Below are 26,758 nucleotides of genomic sequence, written 5' to 3'. Positions count from 1 at the left end.
AAGATATTACTAAACTATTAATAGTATAAAATTATTTTAATAAGCTATTAATAAATAATTTACATATTGAAAGAGAGAAAGTTTGATATTATTTATAATGTAGAACGTACATATTTCTTAAAAATAAAAGTTTAATAATAATGATGTGGATATATGTGTGTGTGTGTGTGTGTGTGTATATTGTTGGCATTTTATAAAAAGCATGATGTAAAGATCGCAATAATAGTTGATATAATTGCATAAATCTGAGACTAGCAGATTTTCTCACGGGGAAATGTACTTGTTATAATGTACATATCCTGATAATAACTGAAAAAATCAGTTATGTTTTTGACGTCTTTTTTTACTAATATTTATTTATAGACGTCTTATTGCTTTATAGGCAATTTATGAAAATCACCTATGTTGTATATTTATTATATATTTATATCTTTATATAATATTTATATATTATAATATTTATATATTATATTTATATATCATAATCATATATGATATGTTTTATGGTATTCGTATATATGTCTTATATATATATATGTCTTATATGTCTTATATATATATATATATATATATATATATATATATATATATATTTATTGTATTCTAGGAATTGAATACCATATGCCAACAATTTTAGGTATTTCGCAATAATTAACTTTTGTAAAACTTTATTATTATTTGTACTTTTTTTATTATTATTTATATCTTGTTTAACATCATTGGTAATTAGAAAAGGTATGTTTTTTTCAATTTCTTAGCATGACCGCATTGGTATTATTTATTTTTTCTGTGATCAAATCTGCTAGTCTACAATTTATGCAATTATATCAACTATTATTGCGATCTTCTACAAAATTGAAAAAAATCATACTTTTTCTCTCGTTACCTGAAAATAATATTTGTTTGTTGCATATAGTATAATTTATATTACAATAGTAATGTATTAAAACATTACAATAAGTAATGTATTAAAACATTATGTATATAACATTATATTACAATGCAACAATAAATATTTTTGTTTTCTAATGATGGATCTGTAAAATATAAATAATAATAATAATTTATAGAAAATGTTTGATTTAATTTATAGAAAATTAATATATATTTAAAAGTAGCTATTTTTTAAGAAATATGCGTTTTACGTTATTTTATTGTAATTGCTTACCTTTTTATATTTTTATAAATACCTCTTGATGCTTTTTCGAATTTACTTTTCTTCTGTGTATTCCTTTCATTCATTTTCATTTAATTGTGTTATCTTTCTTTCTCTTTCTCTTCTGTTTCCATCTATTCCATCATTTTTCTTGCAGAGATATAAATTGATGTTTAAAATGGCTTATTTTTTTTTAGTTTTTTCCAATTATATTTCTATTTTATTTATTTGAAAAGTTTTTGACTTTTCTAAGAGGTGCAATAGCTATTTTGTTAGTACGATTATTGTATCTCGTACGAGAATATAGTTTAACACTGATCATATATTGTAATGCTTGTAGTCGATGATTGTAACATGCATTATTCTTATCTAACCATTCAGGATGTATTTTATTAGTTAAATCTTCACATTCATTTGTTATTTTATTCAAAATTTTTGTGGAAGACCAATAATATTGCCAAATTTGATTAAATGCTCTTAATTGCGTTTTGACCACTTTGATAAAAAAAGCTGTCGGTCGTATTAATTTTGTTACAGTAGGGGCATCTTCGTCTATGTTTGGATATTCTCTAAATTCGATATACTTTTCATTTTCTGTCGCGGCATCCATTGGCGTTTTCATCATAATATTGCGGCAATTGTCACAATTTGTTTTTGCAACGCTTCGTCGCGCTATGTATCCAGCAAAAAATGCAATAGCATTTTGATCATAAATGTTAAGCGAATTTATATTTTCAGAATCTTTGGCATAATTACATTCTTCGAGAATTTGTGTGTCTCTTAGAAGCAATTCGTCTTCAGGATCAATATCATCTTGTATAGTAGTATGATTTTTACTCAGGAAATGTTCTATCGTTTTTGTAAGTTGATTCGGTGGATTAATAAAAGATTTAGTTTCTGGACATTGAACATTACCCTTTTCACTTGTTTGAATATATCCTGTACAAAGTATGTGCCTCAAAGAGAGTCGGATCATTCTTGCTGTAGGATTAGAATTAAATCCTCCGCGCTGTCTTAATTTGGAGAATAAATGTTCAACAGAATCTTGATTACATAATCCTGTAGCAAGTTCGAATGCTTCATATTGTTTTTCTAAATCGTTATATGTATGTAAAATAGCTTGTATTGTCACAATAAATCCTTTTAAACAAGGAATTTTCTTATGGATATTTTTTCTGCTGATGTAGACCATCTTGAACACCACGTAACAAAATCTTTTAATAAATCCTCAATGTCAGGATTTTTATAAGATAAAAGTCGTTTTCCACCAAATTTAATGTTGAGACTGTAAGAATTACAGGCATCAATTATTTTATTCATATGCTCTGTAAAATCAACTGTTGCTTCCCATGTGCTTGTCTGTAATTGTCTTCCAAAACCAGCTGTTCTCATTGCGGCTGCAAATTTATTGCTAAATAATTGGAAAGCTCTTTTTACATTCATTGCTTCAAAAGCATTTGGTCGAATATGCGCTTCTGTTATATGTGATAACAAATTTGAACCTCCTTTCGTGGAATCATCAATAGACCATGTCAATTCAAAATCAGCATATGATGCAATTATTTTTCCATCACAATACAAATATCTATATTTTCTTAGCAAACTTGCCAATCTTTTTACTAAATGCGGAAAATCATACGATGCATATTTTTTTTCATTATACATAAAGAATGGCTTATCCGGATGCACGCCAAGTTGACCATAAGCGCTCTGATTACATGTTCCTTGATCACATGTTACGAGTCGCACATCAGCACCTGTTTTGATCAGTCTATCTAAACATTCTTTTAATAAAATTATTATTTCTTCCGCTTTCATACATTTTCCTGGAAGAAAATATGCTAGTGGTGACGCCATGGATGCCGCGCATTTATGCTATCTAAGCAAAATACAAATACACATTTTGCTCTTTCATATTTTCTTCCTAAGGGTCCTAAATCAACAAGCCCTTCTATTTGATCAAGTTTTAATGAATATTCTTCGTATGATTTAATAGACATTTCGTCCCATTTTAACGCACATACTCGTTCTTCTGCAGGTATCTCTGATATTTTTTCTTGTAATTTATTAAATATAAAATCACAAAATCCTGGCATCATGTTATATTCTTCGTGCCATCTTCTAATAGTTCTTTCTGCAGGAAAATTGCAACCTGTCTTTCGCAAGCGACGCAGTGCAGCCGCTGAATAGTAAAAAAATTGTTTTGCAAGAGTTTTTTCTTCTGCTGTATATGGTGCATGTGGCACATGTAATTGTAAATTGATCATTGCTTTTGCAACAGGATGCAATTCTTGTTCATCGATTAAATCTTGTATAATTTTTTTTTGTTCTTTTTACTTGATCGTTTTTTACATACTTGTCTAGCCTTTAGTCGAAATTTTAACCGTTTTATAATTCGACGCAAACGAGTATTTTCACGTTTTAAAGAATTAATTAAAACATCAGAATGAATTATGTCTTTTTCGTTACTTTTTTATCTATAATACATATTTCTCTCTCTTTCTCTCTCTCATTTGCTGCAGAGATATTTATTGCAGGTTCTAAATGTACCCATTCCATTATATCTTCTTGTTCTAATGGAATATTAAAACTTAATCGTGGCGGAGGATAAGTTCGCAATGGAAACTCTTGAAATAATTGTTGATCTATTTCCAGTTGTTCAGAAGATTCTAATGACGTTCCTGCTGTTGTACTATTATATATATTTTGATTTTCTTCTCTTTCTTCTTCTTGATATATGTTTTCTGTTGTTTGTATTCTTGTTGTCGTTTTTTGTAAATTATTAGAATCAGTAAATAGAATGGGCACTGCATCGCGCTTTAATTTTTTTTATCTTCTTCTTTAAAACTGCTTATATTAAAATGATCCGCACATAAACCAGCACGACGAATTGAATTGACTGACCATTTTTTCAAATTCATATTTCCTGCAACAAAAATATAATACATAGCACTAATTTTAAATATAATATTTTATATAATATTTAAAAGATTTTAATTATGAAATTTTTTTATTAAATTTATTGTCACTGGTAAAAGAATTATATAATTATTTTTTTATAGCAAAAATTACTTTTTTAATAGCAAACAAAATCATAAAATAGCTCTATTTTCTTAAGAAATAAAATATATTCTAATATAGTTATATACCTCTTTTTGTTAAAAAACAATTATTTTGAAAATAAATAATAAAAAGTCAATTATTTGGAAAATAAATAATACAGTGAAATAAATGTAATGTTATTTTAAATGCATACGATTAACTAATTAGATTAATAATTAACATGAATGGAAAATTATACATACTATATATGATATAAATGTGCTTATTAAAATAATTATAAATAATTCTATAATATGAATAATTAATATATTTAAAGTATATTTTTCAAAAGTTATAGAATAACAAAATTATTCTTCGATATTAAAAATTATGTAATATAATTTTGCTGCGTTAACATCACACGTTATCAATAAAAATCACTGAACGCTGAATAAAAAAGTAGAGGAAGAAAAAGTAAGAGACAATTGGTGTAAAGAAAACACATAATTGTTTTAAAAAAAAATGTAATTGTTAATTGCAAATTACATTTTTTCTTTCGAAATAATTATGTGTTTTCTTTACACCAATTGATTCCTCTCATTATTTTGTACATAAAAGTATTAAGATAAGATAATCGAAAAATGAATATTTACAAGATATTTTACGGTTTATGTAAAATTAAGAAATGATTTCAAGCCTCATAACTCGGAAAGTACTTAATGAAAACTAACTTAATTATAGTGTTTTGGAAAACTCTCGAGATGAGCTACAAGAATGTGCAAAAATATATAGGGTGTTCCATTTAAAAAAATTAAAGTGACCTTCACGTGACCTTCAAATGACTCTTCAAGGTCAAACCAATGGTACCATCTTATGGCACCCTCGAAACCATACAACTTTTGTCTGAAACATTTTTCTGTAAAACGTATTATTCGGGAGATATTTGAGGTCGTTATTTAAAATGGGACATCCTGTATATATATATATATATCTTTAATTTCACAAATTAATATTTTATACATGAAATTACTTAAATTTTCTTTCTTTTTCTTTATAAATAATAATTTTTTTTTTTATGAAATGTATTCAAAATTGAGAACATTTTTAAGAACATAAATTAATTATGTTAAAAATTAATGATTGAATTAATATTTCATGATGAATTCATATTTCAAATTATTTAATTTTAATCATATAAAATAATATTTTAAATAAATTATAAATAATTTCTCTTCTATACATAAATGTGCATGTAAACTAAGAGTATAAATAAAGTCTTTTAAACAAACAAGTTAATATGACATAAATTATTAAAATTTAATAAATGTTTTCTTATTACTTTTTATGGAATAAGTATTCTAATTAGAAAAATGTTCCTAAAACTTTATGAAAAAGAAAATGAAGGAAATTACTGAAACTTAACTGCACATAAAATAACTCTTACATTATATCTTTAAAAATATAATATTATATATTTCATAAGATTATTTCATATTATTATTTATATTTCATATTATTAATTATAAAAATATTATTTATTAAAAATAATATTCATTATTTTATTTAAAACATATATAAACTTTATACTTTATATATATACTTATTATACTTTATATATTATTTATATACTTTATATATAAAAGAAAAGGTTAATAATATAAATTTATCATAAAAATGATCCCTAAAAACATATTGGTTGAAAAATTATCATAATATATACTAACATATAATTTGTGTGTATATGTGTGAGAGAGAGAGAAGGAAGGAGAAGGAAGAAGATAAAAAGGTTCTTATAATAAATAAAATTCGTATATATATAATAAATTAAAATAATTTATATTTTTCCCATGTATTTAAATGCAAAATTTTTTGCACCTTGTCATTTTCTTATTAAAAATATCTTAAAATGATAGATATTAATTTGTAATAAATTTGTAATTAATTTTTTTATTACAAATATACACAGACACACACGAACATATACAGGATGTCCTAGACCACCCGTACACTCCTTTTTTTCAAAAACTAAGCACTTTAGAGAAAAATGTTTCAGACAAAAGTTGTTTGGTTTCGAGGGGGCCATAAGATGGTACCATTGGTTTGACCTTGAATAGTTGCTGGAAGGTCACATGAAGGTCACCTTAAATTTTTCAAATGGAACACCCTATATATTTTTGCACATTCTTGTAGCTCATCTCGGGAGATTTCCAAAACACTATAATTAAGTTAGTTTTCATTAAGTACTTTCCGAGTTATGAGGCTTGAAATAATTTCTTAATTTTACATAAACCGTAAAATATCTTGTAAAATATTCATTTTTCGATTATCTTACCTTAATACTTTTATGTACAAAATAATGAGAGGAATCAATTGGTGTAAAGAAAACACATAATTGTTTTTAAGAAAAAATATGGAATTGTTAATTGCAAATATATAGGGTGTTCCATTTGAAAAATTTAAGGTGACCTTCATGTGACCTTCCAGCGACTATTCAAGGTCAAACCAATGGTACCATCTTATGGCCCCCTCGAAACCAAACAACTTTTGTCTGAAATATTTTTCTCTAAAAGCTTAGTTTTTGAAAGAAAAGGGGTGTACGGGTGGTCTAGGACACCCTGTATATACATATATACATATATATATATATATGGTGTGACGTTGCCGTCCCGAGGCGCGTCCATCCGTCCCGGAAATCTTCACGGGGCGCGAGCCGAGCGGCCGCGCCAGAAAAAGATTGCGAGAGCCGTAGCGAAATCTCCGGAGAGACGAGCCATTATCCTTTTTCGCGCTAGTATTAATTATTTTTTTTGTATCATTTTTGTACGTCGGGCAACCCGCCGGAGGGAAACCAGAAGAGGCCCAAGAGGAATCATTACGACAGCCGATATGACAACGCCGGAGGAACAGAGTCGCGGGTGGATTTCGCCCCCTTCAAATAACGGAGGGAAAACAGCCAAGAAACAGCTGTCTTGAGCCGGAGTAACCGGACCGGATCGGCGCCACCCTCCAAGGACGGAGGACGAAGGACCAGCATCCGGAAGACCGCGGATAACAGGGTCACCGAGATTCGGAATTTTAAATTATCGGGGCCGTTACGGCCCCCGATACAGCGTTGTCGCGGGGCGCAGTAATACCTCGCGTGTCGCGGCGCTATTGGCCGCTAATTCGCGCACCCCTGCGCGCAGAATTGACGCCGCTATCGACCCTGGATCGCGAGATCCAGGGACTCACTCTGGTGCGGGCGCTCTCAGCTTGTAGTCGTTCTGCGAAACGTATTTTGTCGTTGTCGTTTTGTGTGTCGCAGCCGAGGTTGTCGAGAGGACGAGACCGAGGATCATCCCCTGTCAACGGGAGCGAGTATCGGTGAGGTTGCCCATCGCTATTTTGTACGCCACGTACGCGATTCCGTCCGCGGACCGGCCGTTCTGTCGCCGTCGCCATTTTCGTGTCTCGTTGTCGCTCGGGCATTGTACCGAGCTCGCGATTTTCGTGTATTTCGGGCGACCGGAGACAAGCGACCGAGGCATCAAGGACGATCGTAACGTAGGCCGTAGCTGATAAGGAACCGTTCGTCTCTCTCCGGGATTCGGGGTGTCGTAAAACGCGTAGTGACCGGCTCTCGTATATCGACCACGTGCGCGGTAAATCGCGGGGAATGCGTCCGCTATCCGTGCTGTCGACAAGAGTTGTCGAAACCGCGTAAGACATCCCCGCAATCGATCTCCGAGCAATTTTCGTCTGTAATTAGCGTGTATGTGAGCGTGTGACCGTGTGCGTGTGACGACGTGGCAAATGTCGTGCTGTCCTTGTCGCTCTTGATACTGGTACGAATTGCGTTTATTGCGTGGTATTTGTCGTACGTTGGAGTGTGTCGCGGTGCATAATAGATTAAGAAATTGTCGAAATTCGAGGGTTTCGCATAGATAGAAAGCGTTACGCCGAAAAGAGGCGAAGCGGCGTCCGACGGCTATCGAATTCCGAGTGAATCGATCTTGCTCGTAGCAAGCGAGATTTTTCGTCTTCGCAAATCGCTTGATTACTATCGCTCAATTATTAAGCCTCATTTCAAACATAGTGCTGTCGATTAAAAGAGCGAGTAACAAAGGGAATAGATCTGTTAAATGCGTCCTCGAGGAGATTGTCGAAATTTCCGTTACGCTCTCGAAACGCCGTTCGGTTTCGCAAAGTCCGGCCATAAAAACGGGTCTGGAGGACGATAAATATCTCCGCTGTCTTATGATCTCGATTTCGTATTGCTATTGTTATCACCGCTGTCGATCTGTTGTACGTTATTTCAAATTTTCGCATTTATGTTAAACTCAGTTATATTTCGTTAATTCAGTCTCGCTAATTTATGTTATTATTACTATTTCTTTCTAGAACTTGTTATTTCTTTCACTTTATATTCCTTTCTATTATATTTCTTTTATTTAAATAAATTTGTTACATTCTCTTTTATATTAAATTCGCGTAATTTATTTGAGTGTTCGTTTCTCGTGTGTGTTAAATTCCGTTGTGTTCGTCAATTTTCGTAATCACCGACAGCTTCGCATAAAATAATTCTAGATCCTTTTCAACGGACCCTGCCCCTCTACCGTTAGGTGAGCTGGTCGGCCCGTGGCGAAACAGGCTAACGTTCTTCGCGTTATTCTGACGATTTTGCGAACTGATACGTGGAAGACCGTATCTGGCGCGCATCTTCGAGATTTCGAGACGGCCTTCGCTTCGCCGCGGCGCGCGCGAGAACACCCTCCATCTTAGTTCCTCCGAGCGCGAGTATCTCTATCCGCCTTGTGTTTTTGACGGCGTTTTCGCTCCCCATTAACATTCTCCTCTCCAACACCCGAGGAGGATCGAAAAATTAAAAATAAAAAGACGTCGCAATATATATATACACACACACACACACACGAATGTATACAGGGTGGCTGATTTATCTGAAGACATTGAAATATCTCAAAAAAAAGCCCAGCAAACAAAAATGTTTCAGACAAAAGTTGTATGGTTTCGAGGGGGACATAAGATGGTACCATTGGTTTGACCTTGAAGAGTTATTTGAAGGTCACATGAAGATCACCTTCAATTTCTTAAATGGAACCTACTATTTGTCATTGCATATTCTTGTAGCTTATCTCGAGAGCTTTCCAAAACACTATAATTAAGTACCTTTTCGTTAAGTACTTTTTGAGTTATGAGGCTTGAAATAATTTCTTAATTTTACATAAACCGTAAAATATCTTGTAAAATATTCATTTTTCGATTATCTTACCTTAATACTTTTACGTACAAAATAATGAGAGGAATCAATTGGTGTAGAAAACACATAGTTGTTTTTAAGAAAAAATATGGAATTGTTAATTGCAAATTACATATTTTTTCTTCAAAACAACTATGTGTTTTCTTTACACCAATTGATTCCTCTCATTATTTTGTACATAAAAGTATTAAGGTAAGATAATCGAGAAATGAATATTTTACAAGATATTTTACAGTTTATGTAAAATTAAGAAATTATTTCAAGCCTCATAACTCGGAAAGTACTTAATGAAAACTAACTTAATTATAGTGTTTTAGGGAAGCTCTCGAGATAAGCTATAAGAATGTGCGATGACAAATAGTAGGTTCCATTTAATAAATTGAAGGTGACCTTCATGTGACCTTCAAATAACTCTTCAAGGTCGAACCAATGGTACCATCTTATGTCCTCCTCGAAACCATACAACTTTTGTCTGAAACATTTTTGTTTGCTGGGCTTAGTTTTTGAGATATTTCAATGTCTTCAGATAAATCGGCCACCCTGTATATGTATGTATGTATACGTATACTTTACATCAAATTAAAGAAATTCTACTTACATTTAAAGTAATATATTGCGCCGTTGCTGCCGGGATCCCTGCGGTCGCTGTAGCCGTCGATGTCGCCATCACCGCCGCCGACGACGTTGTCGTCGCCGTGGTCATTGTGTCCGTCGTCGGAACCATCGTCGACGACATTGTCGTCGCTGTGGTCGTTGTCGATGTCGCCATCACCATTGACATCGTCATCGGAACCACCGCCGACGACGTTGTCATCGCCGTGGTCACTGTGCCCGCCGTCGATGTCGCCGTCACCATGGACATCGTCGTCTGCGGCAATTCCGTTGTCATCGTCGTGATCGTAGTTGTCGGCAATACTACCGATATCGTCGTCGGCGGCGGGGTTAATGTTTCCGTCGCCGACATTGTTGATTTTAATACATCCAAATACTGAAAAAATACAAATTATTATGAAATATTTATATAGAGAAATATTATTTACAATCTGTGATTTTGCGCTTATATTTATTATATAAATATAAGCACATGTAATACAACAATCACAGATTATTCACTTTTTCTACATGTACTTACTTTGCGACTCATCACTCCTGTGGTCTGAAGATAACTAACGGGCGAATTGTTCTTGCTAGTCGAGTTCGCTGAGCGCACGGGAGGGACGGAGAGGGAGGGAAATCACTGTTTACGTTTACACTATACTGACACAGCAATCCGATACTGTTGATATTCTCGCGTACAGAAAAAGTATCTCAAGTTTTTATTACATTTTTCAGATTTCAGTAATACGCACATATATAATGAAAATATTTTATATAAATAACATTAACAGAAAAAGTATCTCAAGTTTTTATTACATTTTTCAGATTTCAGTAATACGCACATATATAATGAAAATATTTTATATAAATAACATTTTACGATTAAACATTAAAATGTTTGCATGCAATTATGCATGATTTGTTTAACACACGCACGTACATATGCATTTCAGACAAATTACTATAATATTAGAATAATTATAATACGCACATATATAATGAAAATATTTTATATAAATAACATTAACAGAAAAAGTATCTCAAGTTTTTATTACATTTTTCAGATTTCAGTAATACGCACATATATAATGAAAATATTTTATATAAATAACATTTTACGATTAAACATTAAAATGTTTAATCGTTGCATGCAATTATGCATGATTTGTTTAACACACGCACGTACATATGCATTTCAGACAAATTACTATAATATTAGAATAATTAAAAATAAATTTAAATGAAAAATTAAATATATTTATTATTAATCAAATAATTTATTTTCCATAAAATGATATTTTATAAATATAGAATAATAGAATTATTTTTTCAATTTATTTAGTTATTAACAATTTATTTATTATTTAACATAAATCCTACTTTTATTTTATTTTTATTTCTTATATTAGTATATTATTTTATCCTATTATTTATTTTTTTAATATTTATTTTTTTAATAACTGTATAATAAATGTATAATAAATATGTATAATAAATAATAAAGATGTAAAGATGTAATGATTAAAAATATAAAAACTTACCGCTGTTGCGTATCCACAAATTCAATCTATCCGCGTTTGTTGGAAATCTAAATAAATGTGTTCCTGTGGAATATCGTCCGTTGCAATAATTTTTATATGCACATTTGTCATAAATAGTTTCCACACGGTTCTGCTTATTCATTATTGTTTATTTTTGCAACACGTAATATATGAAAAATGTACTTTAATGCACACACTATTTACTCAAACGTAAATTGCACTTCAAAATACAAAGAATATTAAAATAAATAAAAAAAATAATAATAAAAAGAAAAAACTATATAAATAAAAATTAAAAACTAAAGAAAAACACAACCAACACTAATTTACACTTATTCAGTATCAATAATGCTTTCGATTATTCCTAACAATGCTAGAAGTACTTCTCGAGGCTGTCTTTACGCAGACTGCGCTGTTTTTTGTTTCACGCGTACGAGCATATAATACAGCGCATAAAAAGTATTGTAATATAATTGCTGTAACTGTCAAATTTAAAATGCATGATTGCAGTATACGATTACAGTTTGTTTCAATTGCAGTATACGATTACAGTATGTTTCAATTCCTTCTCAAACATGCTATACATTAGCTGTAACATTATTATTAATATATATATTTGATATCTCAAGAATTATGACAGCATTAATAATAACACATGTTTATTTTGAAGTCATTTTTTATTTCTTGACATAATTTTTTAAATACCTATTCTTATAGATTATACATGTGTATACATAATATTTCTACACAATTAATATTTCTTATAAGTATAGTTTCTATTTATTCAAATAAATAAAATACATTTAATAATGTAAAAATGCATTAAATATATTTAATATATATATAAAATAGAAATATATATATATATATATATATATATATATACAATATATATATATAAAATAGAAATGTAACATGTGTATATTTACGTATATATTATATATAATATGATAATCATATCTATGTTAGTTGAATTTCCAAATATTATAAATAAATTGTAGGAGTGAGAGTAGCAAATTATTTGCAAGATGAATAAATGAATAAGTGAAACAGGTATGTTTAATGAAATATTTATTATTAACTGTTACAGATATGTATTATCGACACTTTGTGTACATAGCATAGAACAGAACCACAAATCGTGGACATTGCATTTACCCTTTGAGAAGTTTCATGGACATGGCTATGTAGTTCAATGTCCACGTTTTGTGGACATAGAGGCGCTTCAAATACGGGGCATGGCCGCTCTCAGGCTTCTCTCTGTACACGCGCTTCTGCAAGAATTATTACGGATACGAGTAACTCGAGCCGAGTCTCACCGTCTCGATGTTTCTACGTAACGGTCCATTCGTGATTATCGATTATTCTCGACAAAACGAATCGATCAAGAGCGCAACCGTGGATGTGAGATTGGAATTCGAGTGTAAGGAGAACGTGCCGACGAATACCATTGCGTACTGTCTCATCATACACGATCGCGTGATCCAGTACAATCCGTTGACCAACGTTGTACACAAAATCACCTAAGTGTTCGCGACAATATCGACACAAGAGAGAGGGGAAGAGGAGCAGGATATAAATCAAAGTGTTGCGAGATGGTTTTAGAGTTTCGTCATTCCTCTCAACGAGAGATCTCGTCATGTCCGTACCAACGTTTGTGGATCTGCAAGGATTTACCATCGGCAAACTATTCTTCGTGAAGGAAGCGGCAATCCTGAGAAAGGGATATGTTCTCTCACATTACTTTTTCGCAAGTTCCGTACCGTGGAGCGTGCTTACAAAATCTGAGCGATGTCAAGTCTCATGGGTGATTAGAAATCATCATGGATTACAATGGGAAGACGGAAACGTTCCGTATAGCTTGGCTCAGCGTGTAATTACAACAGCTGTCGTTGGTACGATACACAAAGAAGAAGAAGAATCGTCTGTCGTGTACGTTAAAGGACTTGAAAAGCGAAAATGGCTGACCGATATACTAGACGATGCGGGAAACGGCTATATTATTGAAACCTTGGATGCAGATTACGAAGATATTGATTCTCTAAATAAATTAGATATTACCAATAGTATGCGATGTGGAAAACATGTTAAAAATTGCGCATTACAAAATGTATTCAAAATATTTAACTGATGGTCGCAACGCCAGAAAGAATTGCAAGAAAAATAAAATATGTAAACATTAATATGTGTTATCTTTTATTTCCGCTCCCTAATCCTTTCCTTGCGTTTCTAAGAATTTTTTTGTTCGAGCGCCGCCTTCCCCTTCTCCTAAATTTCAGAGCGTTAGAAGCATTGATTCTCCACCACATTGTACTTTTGGAAGATGAGCGTTATGTATACTCGGTTAATTCTTATACGATCAGCGTCGCGTTAACCGCTCGTGGTTCACTTTTCATAACCCAGAGAAATGTACTACGTCGAAAGAAGCAGCAGCAGCAGCGGCGCGCAGTGGGGGAAAAAGCACCTTTTGTGGACAAAATTCAGCCGACAATCGAATTCTTAACTGATTAAAAATGTTTTTTTTTTAATTTGTTGGAAATTGTATAGACTTTAAATGCTATATGCGTAAATTTTGATTACGGTCCAAATTAAAAATGGCGGATCCAATAAAGTGGGCATAAATATCAAAACTGTACGATTGCGAATAAATTCGCAACAAAATGTGCATGTATTTATGCAAAGATGTTATTATGTGTTTGTAGTTGATAATTATGAATCTGCAGTTGAAAGAATGGCGGATCCAAGATGGCGGAAAACTTTTTACAAATAGCCGGATTCTCATGAAAATCTGTTTTTAATGGATTTTCGGGATCGCTAAATCTGAGAATAAAATGACAAAATTCAAGAATGCAAATCTAATGAATCTTTATGATAAGATAAACGTCGTCGATCATTTATTTTATAAGGAATTAGTTCATAGTTATTAGGAAGTAGTTCATTAAGGAAACTGGCAGAATTACTCAGACATTGTACTTATGAAGTTGAACAAAGCGAACTATAAAAGGATTATTTATAAATTGTTTAAACTGACTTACAAAAATTAATCTATTATGAGTAGCCATTTTTCCATTATAAGACGGTAAAAAGTTATTAAGCAGTTTATTTTTAATCTGTTCAAGTTAATTCTCATCGTAATTGTATTCTTCTCTAATTTTGTCGATTAATACATCTATATTCTTTGTGTTTTTTGGTATTATTCCATATATAGAAACTCAAAAGTTCCTGTCTCACTGTAAAGTCCATCGTAATGCAATGCAAATTTAATGAAAAATAATGTGATTCTTTATCGAAAAATATGCAGAGAACTGTATAATATTGAAAGATATGTATATGCATTTGACTCGCGCTTACAAGTCTGTCCGCTATGTGGCGTGCGACGGGAGTAGTTACTCGCTTGACAATTTGTTTATCGATAATATAAGTACAGAAACGCATTTCGACGCGTAGCATTGTAAAAAAAGTACGATTGAAAAGATGAATAAAGATTTTCCGCAGACTTCAGTTTCCTATACTTGTTTCTGCACAATTCTTAGCTATATTTCGATAAAAAATCACATTATTATTTTTCATTAAATCTGTATTACATTACGATGGATTTTACAGTAAGAGAAACTTTTGTGTTTCTGGATATGGAATAATACCGAAAAAGACAAAGAGAAGATAGACGTATTAATCGACAAAAATAGAGAAAAATACAATTACGATGAGGACCAACTTGAACAGATTAAAAATAAACTACTTAATAACTTTTTACCGTCTTATAATAAGAAATGGAACATGGCTACTCGTAATAGATTAACTTTTATAAGTCAGTTTAAACGATTTATAAATAATCTTTTTATAGTTCACCTTGTTTCAACTTCACATGCACAATGTCCGAGTAATTTTGCCAGTTCCTCTAATGAACTACATAATTCCTTACAAAATAAGCGTGGTCGACGACGTTTATTTTAGCATGAAGGTTCAGACAAAACTGAAAAGAGACGCATTCAAGAACTTCTCGAAAAACATACAGATGAAGAGACGCGGGCAGCTGATTCTTTGCGTTCCAATTCTATTAATCAGCCTGTTTCTGAAAAGAAAATTGAAAAAACTGAAAGATATATAAACGATTAAGATATAAAACGGTAAAGATATACAGGGTTTAGCAAAAGTGTGGAAACCCCTTAATATTTCGAAAAATACGCATTTAAAAAAAAAATGTTTCATACAAAAGTTATAGGGTTTTATGTGGCGCATTACACAGCAACATTATTATGACCTCGAATAGCGTTGTCAAGGTTATGTGAAGGTCACCTCCAACTTTTTAAATGGGACACCCTATATGCTTTTGCATATTCTTGTAGCTTATCTCGAGAGCTTTCCAAAACACTATAATTAAGTTAGTTTTCATTAAGTACTTTCCGAGTTATGAGGCTTGAAATCATTTCTTAATTTTACATAAACCATAAAATATCTTGTAAAATATTTATTTTTCGATTATCTTACCTTAATACTTTTATGTACAAAATAATGAGAGTAATCAATTGGTGTAAAGAAAACATACAGTTGTTTTTAAGAAAAAATATGGAATTGTTAATTGCAAATTACATATTTTTTCTTAAAAACAACTATGTTTTTTCTTTACACCAATTGATTCCTCTCATTATTTTGTACATAAAAGTATTAAGGTAAGATAATCGAAAAATAAATATTTTACTAGATATTTTATGGTTTATGTAAAATTAAGAAATGATTTCAAGCCTCATAACTCGGAAAGTACTTAATGAAAACTAACTTAATTATAGTGTTTTGGAAAGCTCTCGAGATAAGCTACAAGAATATGCAAAAGCATATAGGGTGTCCCATTTAAAAAGTTGGAGGTGACCTTCACATAACCTTGACAACGCTATTCGAGGTCATAATAATGTTGCTGTGTAATGCGCCACATAAAACCCTATAACTTTTGTATGAAACATTTTTTTTTTAAATGCGTATTTTTCGAAATATTAAGGGGTTTCCACACTTTTGCTAAACCCTGTATAAAGATATATAACGGTTCTTTAGCTATGTACATGGACTTAGAAATGACAAGGGATAAGTACGAAAAACTCCGTATGTACAAGTTATATCCTCCTTATGAAAACATTAGGGAAGCAAAAAGAAAATGTTATCCAAAAGACATTATTGTAACAGAAAATGGAGCGAGTCTCAAGCTGCAATCACTGTCAGACCATACTGTGCATAGAATATTTTTAACATTAGACAAAGAAACGCTACAAGCATTTAACAATAATGAATTAGTTTTGTATGGGAAATGGGGCATGGATGGTACTTCCAGTCAACAAACTACAAGACAACAATGGTCAGAACAAAAAAAAAACCCGTGTAACCCCCGAATAACCGATCAAACGATAGTGATGATAATGCATCTGATGATAACAATGTATATGAAGAAAACTTATCTGATAGAGCAATATTTATTATTTCATTCGTTCCTATTCATTTAATAGCTAATAATGTTGTGTGGCTAAATGAGTGGCCATCCTCGACCTATTTTTTCCATCCTTTCCTCTCTCTGCTCCTCCTTCTCTTTCCTTTCCACTGCTTCATACCCTATCATTCCTTCCTCTCCTTCCCTTTTCCATGCTAATTCTTCTAAACCTTTTCCTTTGAAAAATTCCTCCCTCTCCTTTTCCCAGTCTGATACCCTTCTACCCTTCTCTATCCTTTTCTTAATTTCTTCCAAACAGATATTGCCGGCCAATTAAATTTGAATTCATAAAAGAAAGTGCTATGAATACTTTAAATGAATACAAATTTTATGACGAAGAAATTGGTAAACTTGCTGTAAAATATCTTGTAAAATATTCATTTTTCGATTATCTTACCTTAATACTTTTATGTACAAAATAATGAAAGGAATCAATTGGTGTAAAGAAAAGAGCGGGATCCGTTAGCGCACGGTGTGATAGCGCACCAACCCGATAGCACACGAAAAATTGAACACAATTCCCGATAGCCCACGTCCCTTTAGCACACATACCGATAGCACACAAAGTAAATCGCGCACAATCCCGATAGCACACCAATGAGAAAGTACACGCACAGACTGCACAGACCGCCCCCCGCCCCCTCCCCACCCCGTTGCAAACCTATGTGGAACCTTGTGTGCTATCGGGACGTGTGCTAAAGGGACGTGGGCTATCGGGAATTGTGTTCAATTTTTCGTGTGCTATCGGGTTGGTGCGCTATCGCACCATGCGCTAACGGGGTCCTCCCTAAAGAAAACACATAGTTTTTTTTTATATGCCTTTATTGATTCCCCAAAGGGGTTACAATTAATTACATCCCTTAGCGTACATTTATTTCTTATCCTACATTATCTTACTTATTCTACTTATTCTAACTTACACTCTAACTTATATTAACTTATTCTACTCCTTTCTTAAGCCTGCCTACACACACACACACGCTAAAACCCTGCTCTACTTAGCCTAGTTTGGACCTCCGCTTCCGGTTTTCCTCAAGCTCTCCGTTTCTCTTCTTTTCTCTGCTCTTCCACTCCTCTCTCTTCCTCTCTCTCTCTCTTTCTCTCTCCTTTACTCCTCCCCTTCTCCTTAACACTTCTTTCATCCAATCCTCACCTTTCCCCTCCTCTCCTAATACTCTTTCCACTGCCTCTTGCCAACTTTCTTCTTCCCCTCCCTCTCCTCTCCCGCATCCTTCCCATACATGTTCCCATGTCTCTCTCTCTCTGCCACATATTCTACATTCCTTTCTCTCTTCACTTTCCCAATACCTACTTTCTCTTATTTCATTGCCTATCCTGAATCTTGTCACCCTTCCCCATCTCACCTCCGACCAACCCTTCTTTAGGTACTCTGGTATTCCCTCACTCCTTATTCTCTTATACCATTTATTAAATTTCGACCCTTCTATTTTTTCCATCCTTTCCTCTCTCTGTTCCTCCTTCTCTTTCCTTTCCACTGCTTCATACCCTATCATTCCTTCCTCTCCTTCTCTTTTCCGTGCTAATTCTTCTAAACTTTTTCCTTTGAAAAATTCCTCCCTCTCCTTTTCCCAGTCTGATACCCTTCTACCCTTCTCTATACTTTTCTTAATTTCTTCCAAACAATCCTTCGCTAATTTACCGCCTTTTTCTTCCTCTAATTTTTTCTCGAAGTTTCATGCCCTTCTTGCTGCTCTACCTCTAAGTTTATCTCTTTCTAGTTCTTCCCTTACCATATATCCTGGTGTCCTCCTATCTACTCCTAGTATCCATTTTAAAAGTCTTTTTTCTACTCTTTCCATTTTTTCCCTTGCCTTCCATCTCCAAATCTCGGCTCCATAGCTTAACACCGTCCAGACCAACGCATCAAACAGCCATATTCTTTTTCTTATGTCCTTCCCAAATTTCCTTTTCCCTATGCTCCACACTTATCCCATAATTCCCAATGCCTTTTTTACTCTGTCTCTATGTGTCCCTCTTGTCTGCCATTTGATTGAAAAACATATCCTAAGTATTTTATCTCTTTAACCTCCTCTATCTCCTTTCCTTTCCACATCCACTTTACTCTTTTTCTCCTACCCCCTCCCTTTCTAAATATCATTATCTTCGTTTTAATCACATTCACCTCCAGTCTCTTTTTATCAATATATTTTTCCATTCTTGCTAGCATTGCCTTCATCTCATCTTCCTCTTCCGCCAACAGTACCATATTGTCCGCATATGCCATCGAGTATATCTTCTCCTCTCTCAGCTTAACCCCTCCCCATCTCCCCCTAGCCATATCCTCTTCCAAGTCTGCAATCACAATATTAAATAGCAGCGGACTTAGCGGACATCCCTGTCTTACTCCTCTCCCCGTCCAAAATTCCTCACTTACCTTTTCTCCTATCCTCACTCTACTCTTTGTCTCCCTTAATACCTCCTCTATTCTCTCTATCAACCCCTCTCTAACCCCTCTCTCCCTTAGAGCTCTTATCAACACCTCCCTGTCTACCGAATCGAAGGCCGTTCTTAAATCTATAAACACGCTTATTAGCCTTTTTTTCTCCTGTAAATCTGCCTTTGCGCTAAATAATTCAGCACATATGCGTTGTCCATTATCCCCTTTCCCTTTCTAAATCCTGTCTGATTTTCCGGTATTATACCCTTTTCTTCTACTTCTTCTCTTAACCTTTCCGTCAGAATCGATGTGTATATCTTATACAGCGTTGGCATGAGTGTAACTCCCCTGTAATCCGTAACCTTATCTCCTTCCCCTTTTTTCACTATCGGCGCGATTATCTCTTCCTTCCATTCCTCCGGCCACCCCTCTCCCCCCCATACTCTATTACAAATCTCCCAAGCCCATTTTCTTATTTCTTCTCCTCCATATCTCCATACCTCATTTGGTATTCCGTCTAAACCTACTGCCTTATTTAACCTTAATTTATTTATAACTTTGTTAACTTCCTCCCATTTTATGTCTCTCTCCTGCACTCTTCTATTTCCTTTCCCTTTTCCTTTCAGAACTCTCTCCTCCACCCCTCCTAAGTTCCATAAAATGTTCCTTCCATTCCCTCATTTGTATTCCTTCATCTACTCCTTTCATTTTCCTCCTCTCCCTATTTACTATGTCCCATACCTTGCTTTCTGTTCTCGCTTCTCCTGCCTCCCTTATTAATCTGTCTCCCTCCTCCTTCTTTTTCCTTTTACACATCTCCCTATATTTTCTCTTTTCTTCTCTATACCTTTCTCCCCTTTCTTCCCCTTTCTTCCATCTTCTCAACTTCTGTCTCACTTTTTTCTTTTCCTCTGCACATTCCTTATCCCACCACCCCTGTCTTCTTCTCTCCCTCTTATTATCTCCTTTCCTGCACTCTTCTAAAGCTTTCTTTATTCTTTCATTCATTTTCTCTATCTCTTCTCCCATCTCCCTTTCGTTTCCTCCTATATCTATCTCTCCTATTTCCCTCCTAACTTTCTCTCTCCCTTTTGCCCCCTTGCCTCGTACTCTTTCCCTTTTCCCATTTACCTTCTTCCCTTATCCAATAAATTACTAGATGATGATCCGAATCAATATCTTCTCCTATTTCTAGTCTTTCTATTCTTTCCCGTAATCCTTCATTTCCTAATACATAATCTATCACCGTATTTCCTCTACTTCCCGTATACGTGTATATCCATCTTCATCCCCTTTTATATTCCCGTTTAAAATGCTCCATCCCGTTTCTTCTAGCACCTCCACTAACCTCCTCCCTTCTCTATTGCTTTTCTTATTTTTAGAGTTCCTAGTCTTTATTGTTCCTTGATCCTCCCCCATATTGACCTTCCCCCCCATTTCTCCCGTCCTCGCATTAAAATCTGCTCCTATTATTATTCTCCTACCTTCCTCTTCTCTCTCTTCCATCCATTTCTTTAATCCCTCTATCTTTTTCTCTAAATCTTCATTAACATATACCCCCACTATCCTCTATTCCTCCTTTCCCTCTTTCCACTTTCCCGTCATCATCCCCTCTTCTCTTATTTCAATTTCTCCCACCTCTATTCCTCCCTCCTTTTTATCCCCATTATCTCCTCCCCCATTGCTCTTCCTTTTTTGTTCCTCTTACTCGCATATTGTACTCCCCACTTAAAACCCTTCAGTTATCAACTTTTAATTTTCTTCCACCCTTTCTCATCCACCCATGTTTTCATGAGCGCTATAACCAGTCCCATTCACCAATCCTATTCCAAAATCCTTTATCTTTATTTCTCATATCTGCTATATTCCAGAACGCTATCTTCCATCTCTCTCCATCTCTCTCTAATCCCCCTGTCTACCTCTCTCACATTTCTTTTCCTACCTTTTCCCCTCCCTCTCCCTTTCTTCTTCGCCTCTGTTTCTTCTTTCATCCTCTCCTGTCCCTTTTGTTAGCTCCCTCTCTACTTCCCTCCCTTCTAATCCCCCTGTTTATCTTTTCTCAGCCCTAAATCCTTCACTTCTCCTCCCTCATTCTTCAGAACTTCCTCCTCCTCGCTCCATTTCCACCATTTACCGTCTATTTGTAGTCCCCCATAGCCTATCCTTACTCTCCTACCCTCTCCTTCCTCTCTCCTAGCCATCTCTCTTAATTTCCATCTAATCTTTCTTTCCTCCCATGTTAAATCCTCATCTATCCTTTCCTCTCTCCCCCTCAGCTTTTTCTTAGTCTCCATCACTTGTCTTTTCTGCTCAATGCTCCCCAATGTCACTACCACCGTTCCCCTCTCTCCCTCCCTTGTTGTCCCTACCTTCCTAATATTCTCTATTTTTATGTCTACTTCTAATTTTCCTATTACCTTTTCTATTCCTCTTCTTACATCCCCTTTTTCCATTTCCACTCTCCTAATTACTATATTTTTCTTTCTATCTTCTCTATCCTTCCACTCTATCTTCCTCTCTATTATCTTTATTCTTGATTCTAACCTCCTTCTCCCCTCCTTCCAATTTCGTTCTTCCCCCCTCTATTTTCCTCTCTTCACCTTCCTTCGTCAACTTTTCTAATTTTCCTTCCAAATTTTTGATTATTTCTCTCAACTCCCTTTTTTCTTCCTCCCACTTTCGCTCCCTCTCTCTAAGCTCGTCCCTTATCATTTTCATATCCCCTAACATTCTTTCCCCTTGTCTTGTTATACTATCTTTTATTCCTTTTATATCCTCTCTTATCTCTTCTCCTAAAATTTTTAGCCCTGCTGTTCTTTTTATAAAATCTTATATATAATTAAATAATAATTATCAATAAAAACTTAAAACCTAAAATTAAACATATGTACAATAAAACCAAAGGTAAAATAATCTTTCAACACAAATACATTAACTCATCATATCGTATTCGAGGTAATAACCCACGTATTATAATAATTATCAAACATATAAAATTAATTCAAATTACTGAATAAATATATAACAACTCTACTATATTTTGTGACGTTGCCGTCCCAACGCGCGTCCATCCGTCCCAAAAATCTTGACGGGGCGCGAGCAGAGCGCGAGCCGCGCCAGAAACAGATTGCGAGAGCCGTATCGAAATCGCCGGAGAGACGAGCTATTGTTATAATTTTGCGTCATTAATAATTCTTTTTTTTTTGTATTATTTTGTACGTCGGGCAACCCGCCGGAAGAGGCAGAGGAAGTCCTTCTAGCGACAAACGTTACGACATTTGCGACCTTCGATTTGAGAGCGGAGGTAGCGCCCGAAGATCAGAACAGCACAGAGTCGCGGGTGGAATTCTCCCCGCGAAAAGAGGATGAACAGCGGAAAACCGAGCAGCTGTCAAGGACCGGAATCGTAGGGCCCGGTCGGCGCTACCGTCCAAAAATGGAGGACAAACCATCGGCATAAGAGAAGACCGCCGGTAACAGGGTCATCGAAATTATGTTTTTCGAATTACCGAGGCCGTAACGGCCCCGATACGGCGTTGTTGCAGGGCGCATTAATATCTCGCGTGTCGCGGCGCTATTGGCCGCGAATCCGCGCACCCCTGCGCGCAGGATTACGCCACTATCGACCCTGGATCGCGAGATCCAGGGAGACATTCTGGCGCGGGCGTTCATAACGAGTAGTCGTTTCATAACCACCGTTATAGTTGTTGTGAGTGTCGTCGACGAGATCCGAATAAGAGGACGAGCCGAGGATCATCCCCGGACCACGGGAGCGAGTATCGGTGAAGTTGCCCATCGCTAATTTGTGAGCCACGTACGCGATTTCGTCCGCGGACCGGCCGCTCTGTCGCCGTCGCCATTTTCGTGTCTCATTGTCGCTCGGTCTTTGTACCGAGCCTTCAATTTTCGTGTATTTCGGGCAACCGGAGACAAGTGACCGAGGCATCAAGGACGATCGTAACGTCGGCCGTAGTCGATACGAAATTGTTCGTTTCTCTTCGGGATTCGGGGTGTTGTAAAACCGCGTAGCGACCGGCTCTCGTATATCGACCACGCGCGGTAAATCGCGGGGGATTGCATTCGCTTTCCGTGCGGTCGAAAAGAAGTGTCGGCGCCGCGTAAGACATCCCCGCAATCGATCTTCGTGTGACGTTCGTTTTAATGGGCGTGTAGGTGTGTATGTGGTCGAGCGTATCGTTGACTTTGTCGCGCTCATTGGCTTGTGTGTCGTGTGTGTGTTGCGGTGCGCATTAGATTGCGGTAGGTCGCGAATTCGAGAAATTCACGCGTGTCGGAATAATTTTAAGAACCCTTTACGTTGTGAGCGGCGGACTCAGCGTCCGACGGCGATCGATTATCGATCGCTACGCCCGTGCTCCTCGTCAACGAGCTCTCTCTCGTCTTCGCCTATTATTGAGTAAGTCCTGCATATAAAGTATTCTCGTTGTCGCGATTGCGGATTGAAATTATCACAGCGAGTAAAAGCAAGGCGAAAATATAATATTACGGCGAGGCGGCCTTCGGCGAATGATAGCCGCAAGAACGATTCTGCGAATTTCAGACTATTTCGATCACCGTTGTCGCGCTCCGGCTAATATTTGTAATCCGTCATTTTCCTATTATTTGCAAGTTTAATTACATTTTGATTTTCTATTATTTTTCTCACTTTCTGTATTTCTTTTGTATGATTTTCTCTAACTATGGTATCTGCCTCTAACACTTTCATTGATTTCTGTTACTTTGGTTTTAATAAATCTGTTATTTTATTTTGTTTGTTATTCTAAATTCGCGTATGTTATTCAAATGTCGCTGTGAGTGTTTAATTGTTGATTCGCCCGACTAATCTCTCCCGTTTCAAGGAGCCTCTTAATCGAAGATTATAGAAAACTTTCCAATAACCCTGCCCCTCTACCGTTAGGCGAGCTAGTCGGCCCGTGGCGAGAAGGGCCCGTGGTTGTCGCGAATTTCGCGTTTCGCGAAGTGATACGTGAAAGACCGTATCTGGCGCCCAACCTCAAGATCTCGAAACGGCCTTCGTTTCGCCGCGGCTCGCGCAGGAGCACCCTCTATCCCGGCTCCCTCGAACGCGAGTACCTTTTCTGCTCTCTCTTTTTGACGACGTTTTCATTCCCCACCTTTCTCTCTAACATTCGAGAAATACCTTTTATAAATTAAAATTGAAAAACACGTCGCAATTTATTATACTAAAATATATAATTATACCATATTCTCTTAAAAAAATTAAAATAAAACCCCCTCTAAAATATTCAACATTAAACCCAGATACTAACTCCCCCTCAATAAAATCTATAGGCCTTCGATTTAATTCTGCTAAAACTCTAATATAAAAAATTAAAAACAATGGATATAAATAAATAATATATCACACATAATATTGAAAGTATATAAAATCTACAAATGAATATCTCTCCCTCATAATTATCAAAATTAAAATAATTAAAATAAATCTAACCTCATGATAACATCTGAGATACTGACCGAATTGAACCTATTATTGAATATATAGAATTTGCAGACCAACCCAAACACACAACAATATATCTCATTACTGATATAAAAATAATTCAATCAATAAAAGAGAATAATTTAAAAAATAAATATTAGTAATATACGGATATAAAATTCACATCATTATTATTATTATAAATATTATTACAGGAGAAATATAATATAGATTATAATTTGACTTAAAAATAAAAAATATCTCCTTACTTAACAATTTAATCGCATCTCTGAATGGTTGTTATGTCTTTTCTCACTTCTTCTCTCAGTTTCCTCTCTCATTCCTCCCTATCTTCCTCTCTCCTTCCCTCCCCCGTCTGCGGCGATCTCACTACAATTTTGCTGGATCTAAAAGCACTCTCCTCCCCGTTCTTACTCTCCTCTCTATCCCTCTTTTTCTTAAGATATTCTGATATATTTCCTATACTACCTTTCCTTTCCTTCGGCTGCTTTATCCCTCCTGTATCCATCCTTCCTTTCTCTCTATTACGTGATGTTTCCCTTCTCTGACTTTCTATTCTGACTCTGTTTTCCCTTCTATCTACTTTCTTTGCTCCGTGCTCACCGCTTACTAGTGCTCCGCCTCGCACTACCACTCTATCTATTCTATACCCCGTGCTCTCCCTCTCTCAACGGTCCCAACGCCTAATTATCCTTTTTGACCCTTCACTGTCTCCCTCCCAACTCCACACTCCCCCTCACTCTCTCATACGCTCCCTCACCTCCACTGTCACCCACATACACCACTCTTCTTCCACTCCTCTAGATCTTTCCTCTATCACCTTTAAACACCTCTTCCACATACACACGTGTCACACTTAACGAACCAGAAACGGAAGTCCAAGAAAACACATAGTTGTTTCGAAGAAAAAATATGTAATTTGCAATTATATTAAAAATTATAGTTAATAAAAATAACTATGTGTTTTCTTTACACCAATTGATTCCTCTCATTATTTTGTACATAAAAGTATTAAGGTAAGGTAATCGAGAAATGAATATTTTCCAAGATATTTTACGGTTTATGTAAAATTAAGAAATTATTTCAAGCCTCATAACTCAATGAGTACTTAACAAAAAGATACTTAATTATAGTGTTTTGGAAAGCTCTCGAGATGAGCTACAAGAATATGTAATAAAAAATAGGCGGTTCCATTTAAAAAAATTGAAGGTGGCCTTCACATGACCTTCAAGTAACTATTCAGTGTCAAATTAATGACACCATCTTATGTCCCCTTTGAAACTATACAACTTTTGTCTGAAACATTTTTGCTGAAAATGCTTCGTTGAAGAATTATCGAGGTGCGTTTTTTAAAATGGGACTGTATATTACAGATTATGACGCGTTACATTATATGAATCTGTTTCTCGACGCGTAGGTGACGCTAAATTGCATCCTGCGGAGGTCTAGTAAGCGTCCTGCTTCCAACAATCAATTAAATACACTATAATTATGCTGTGCGACGTCACAGCAGGTCTAACAAATCGAGTAAAAATAATAAAATAAATACCGAAAGATATTACACGTGAATGAGCTTTTTTTTGCTTAAATTAATAGTTAGAAGCATGGCTCACCAGATTCCGCGCTTTTTACAATTAATAATATAGTATGCCGCTGTGCGTCTCATGTCGATTCGAGATTCGATGTCGGACTGTATAAATATGTCTTTAGTTGTCAGGACGTAAACAAGAACCCAACCAAGGACGTGCGCAGTTGACTCAATGATAACAAACACACAAACGCATGAACGAACGCCTCATACTTTCGATA

The 26,758-nt window shown here is 35.0% G+C and overlaps 3 protein-coding genes and 1 pseudogene across 3 annotated transcripts in view; all 4 read right to left on the bottom strand.

Annotated features, from left to right (window-relative positions):
* Window positions 1-1,196: 1,196 nt before the first annotated feature.
* Window positions 1,197-4,046, bottom strand: LOC145972998 (uncharacterized). Its single transcript, XM_083102100.1, has one exon. It carries the CDS (start codon window positions 2,346-2,348, stop codon window positions 1,377-1,379), a length of 972 nt encoding a protein of 323 aa, XP_082958226.1. The 5' UTR covers window positions 2,349-4,046; the 3' UTR covers window positions 1,197-1,376.
* LOC145972999 (uncharacterized) lies at window positions 4,034-10,599 on the bottom strand. The gene is made up of 3 exons (XM_083102101.1): window positions 10,588-10,599; window positions 10,054-10,443; window positions 4,034-4,082 (listed from the first exon to the last, which is right to left on the bottom strand). The coding sequence occupies exons 1-3, from the start codon at window positions 10,597-10,599 to the stop codon at window positions 4,074-4,076; spliced, it is 411 nt and encodes a 136-aa protein (XP_082958227.1). The 3' UTR covers window positions 4,034-4,073.
* Window positions 10,600-15,639: 5,040 nt separating this feature from the next.
* Window positions 15,640-26,758, bottom strand: part of LOC145973053 (uncharacterized) — a 28,548-nt gene continuing 17,429 nt past the window's right edge. Inside the window, exon 9 of the mRNA XM_083102207.1 lies at window positions 15,640-15,665. Coding sequence (XP_082958333.1) covers window positions 15,655-15,665 — 11 coding nt within the window. The 3' untranslated portion in view covers window positions 15,640-15,654. The remainder of the gene's footprint in view (window positions 15,666-26,758) is intronic.
* LOC145973167 (NADH-ubiquinone oxidoreductase chain 1 pseudogene) lies at window positions 22,047-25,228 on the bottom strand (annotated as a pseudogene).

The sequence above is a fragment of the Camponotus vicinus genome, unplaced genomic scaffold, assembly GCF_025532165.1.
Source record: "Camponotus vicinus isolate PSW18456_S1 unplaced genomic scaffold, iyCamVici1.0 SCAF_6, whole genome shotgun sequence".
NCBI classification, from domain to species: Eukaryota; Metazoa; Arthropoda; class Insecta; order Hymenoptera; family Formicidae; genus Camponotus; species Camponotus vicinus.
Note: the sequence above shows the minus strand (reverse complement) of the source record. Positions and strands in the feature narration are given on the sequence as shown.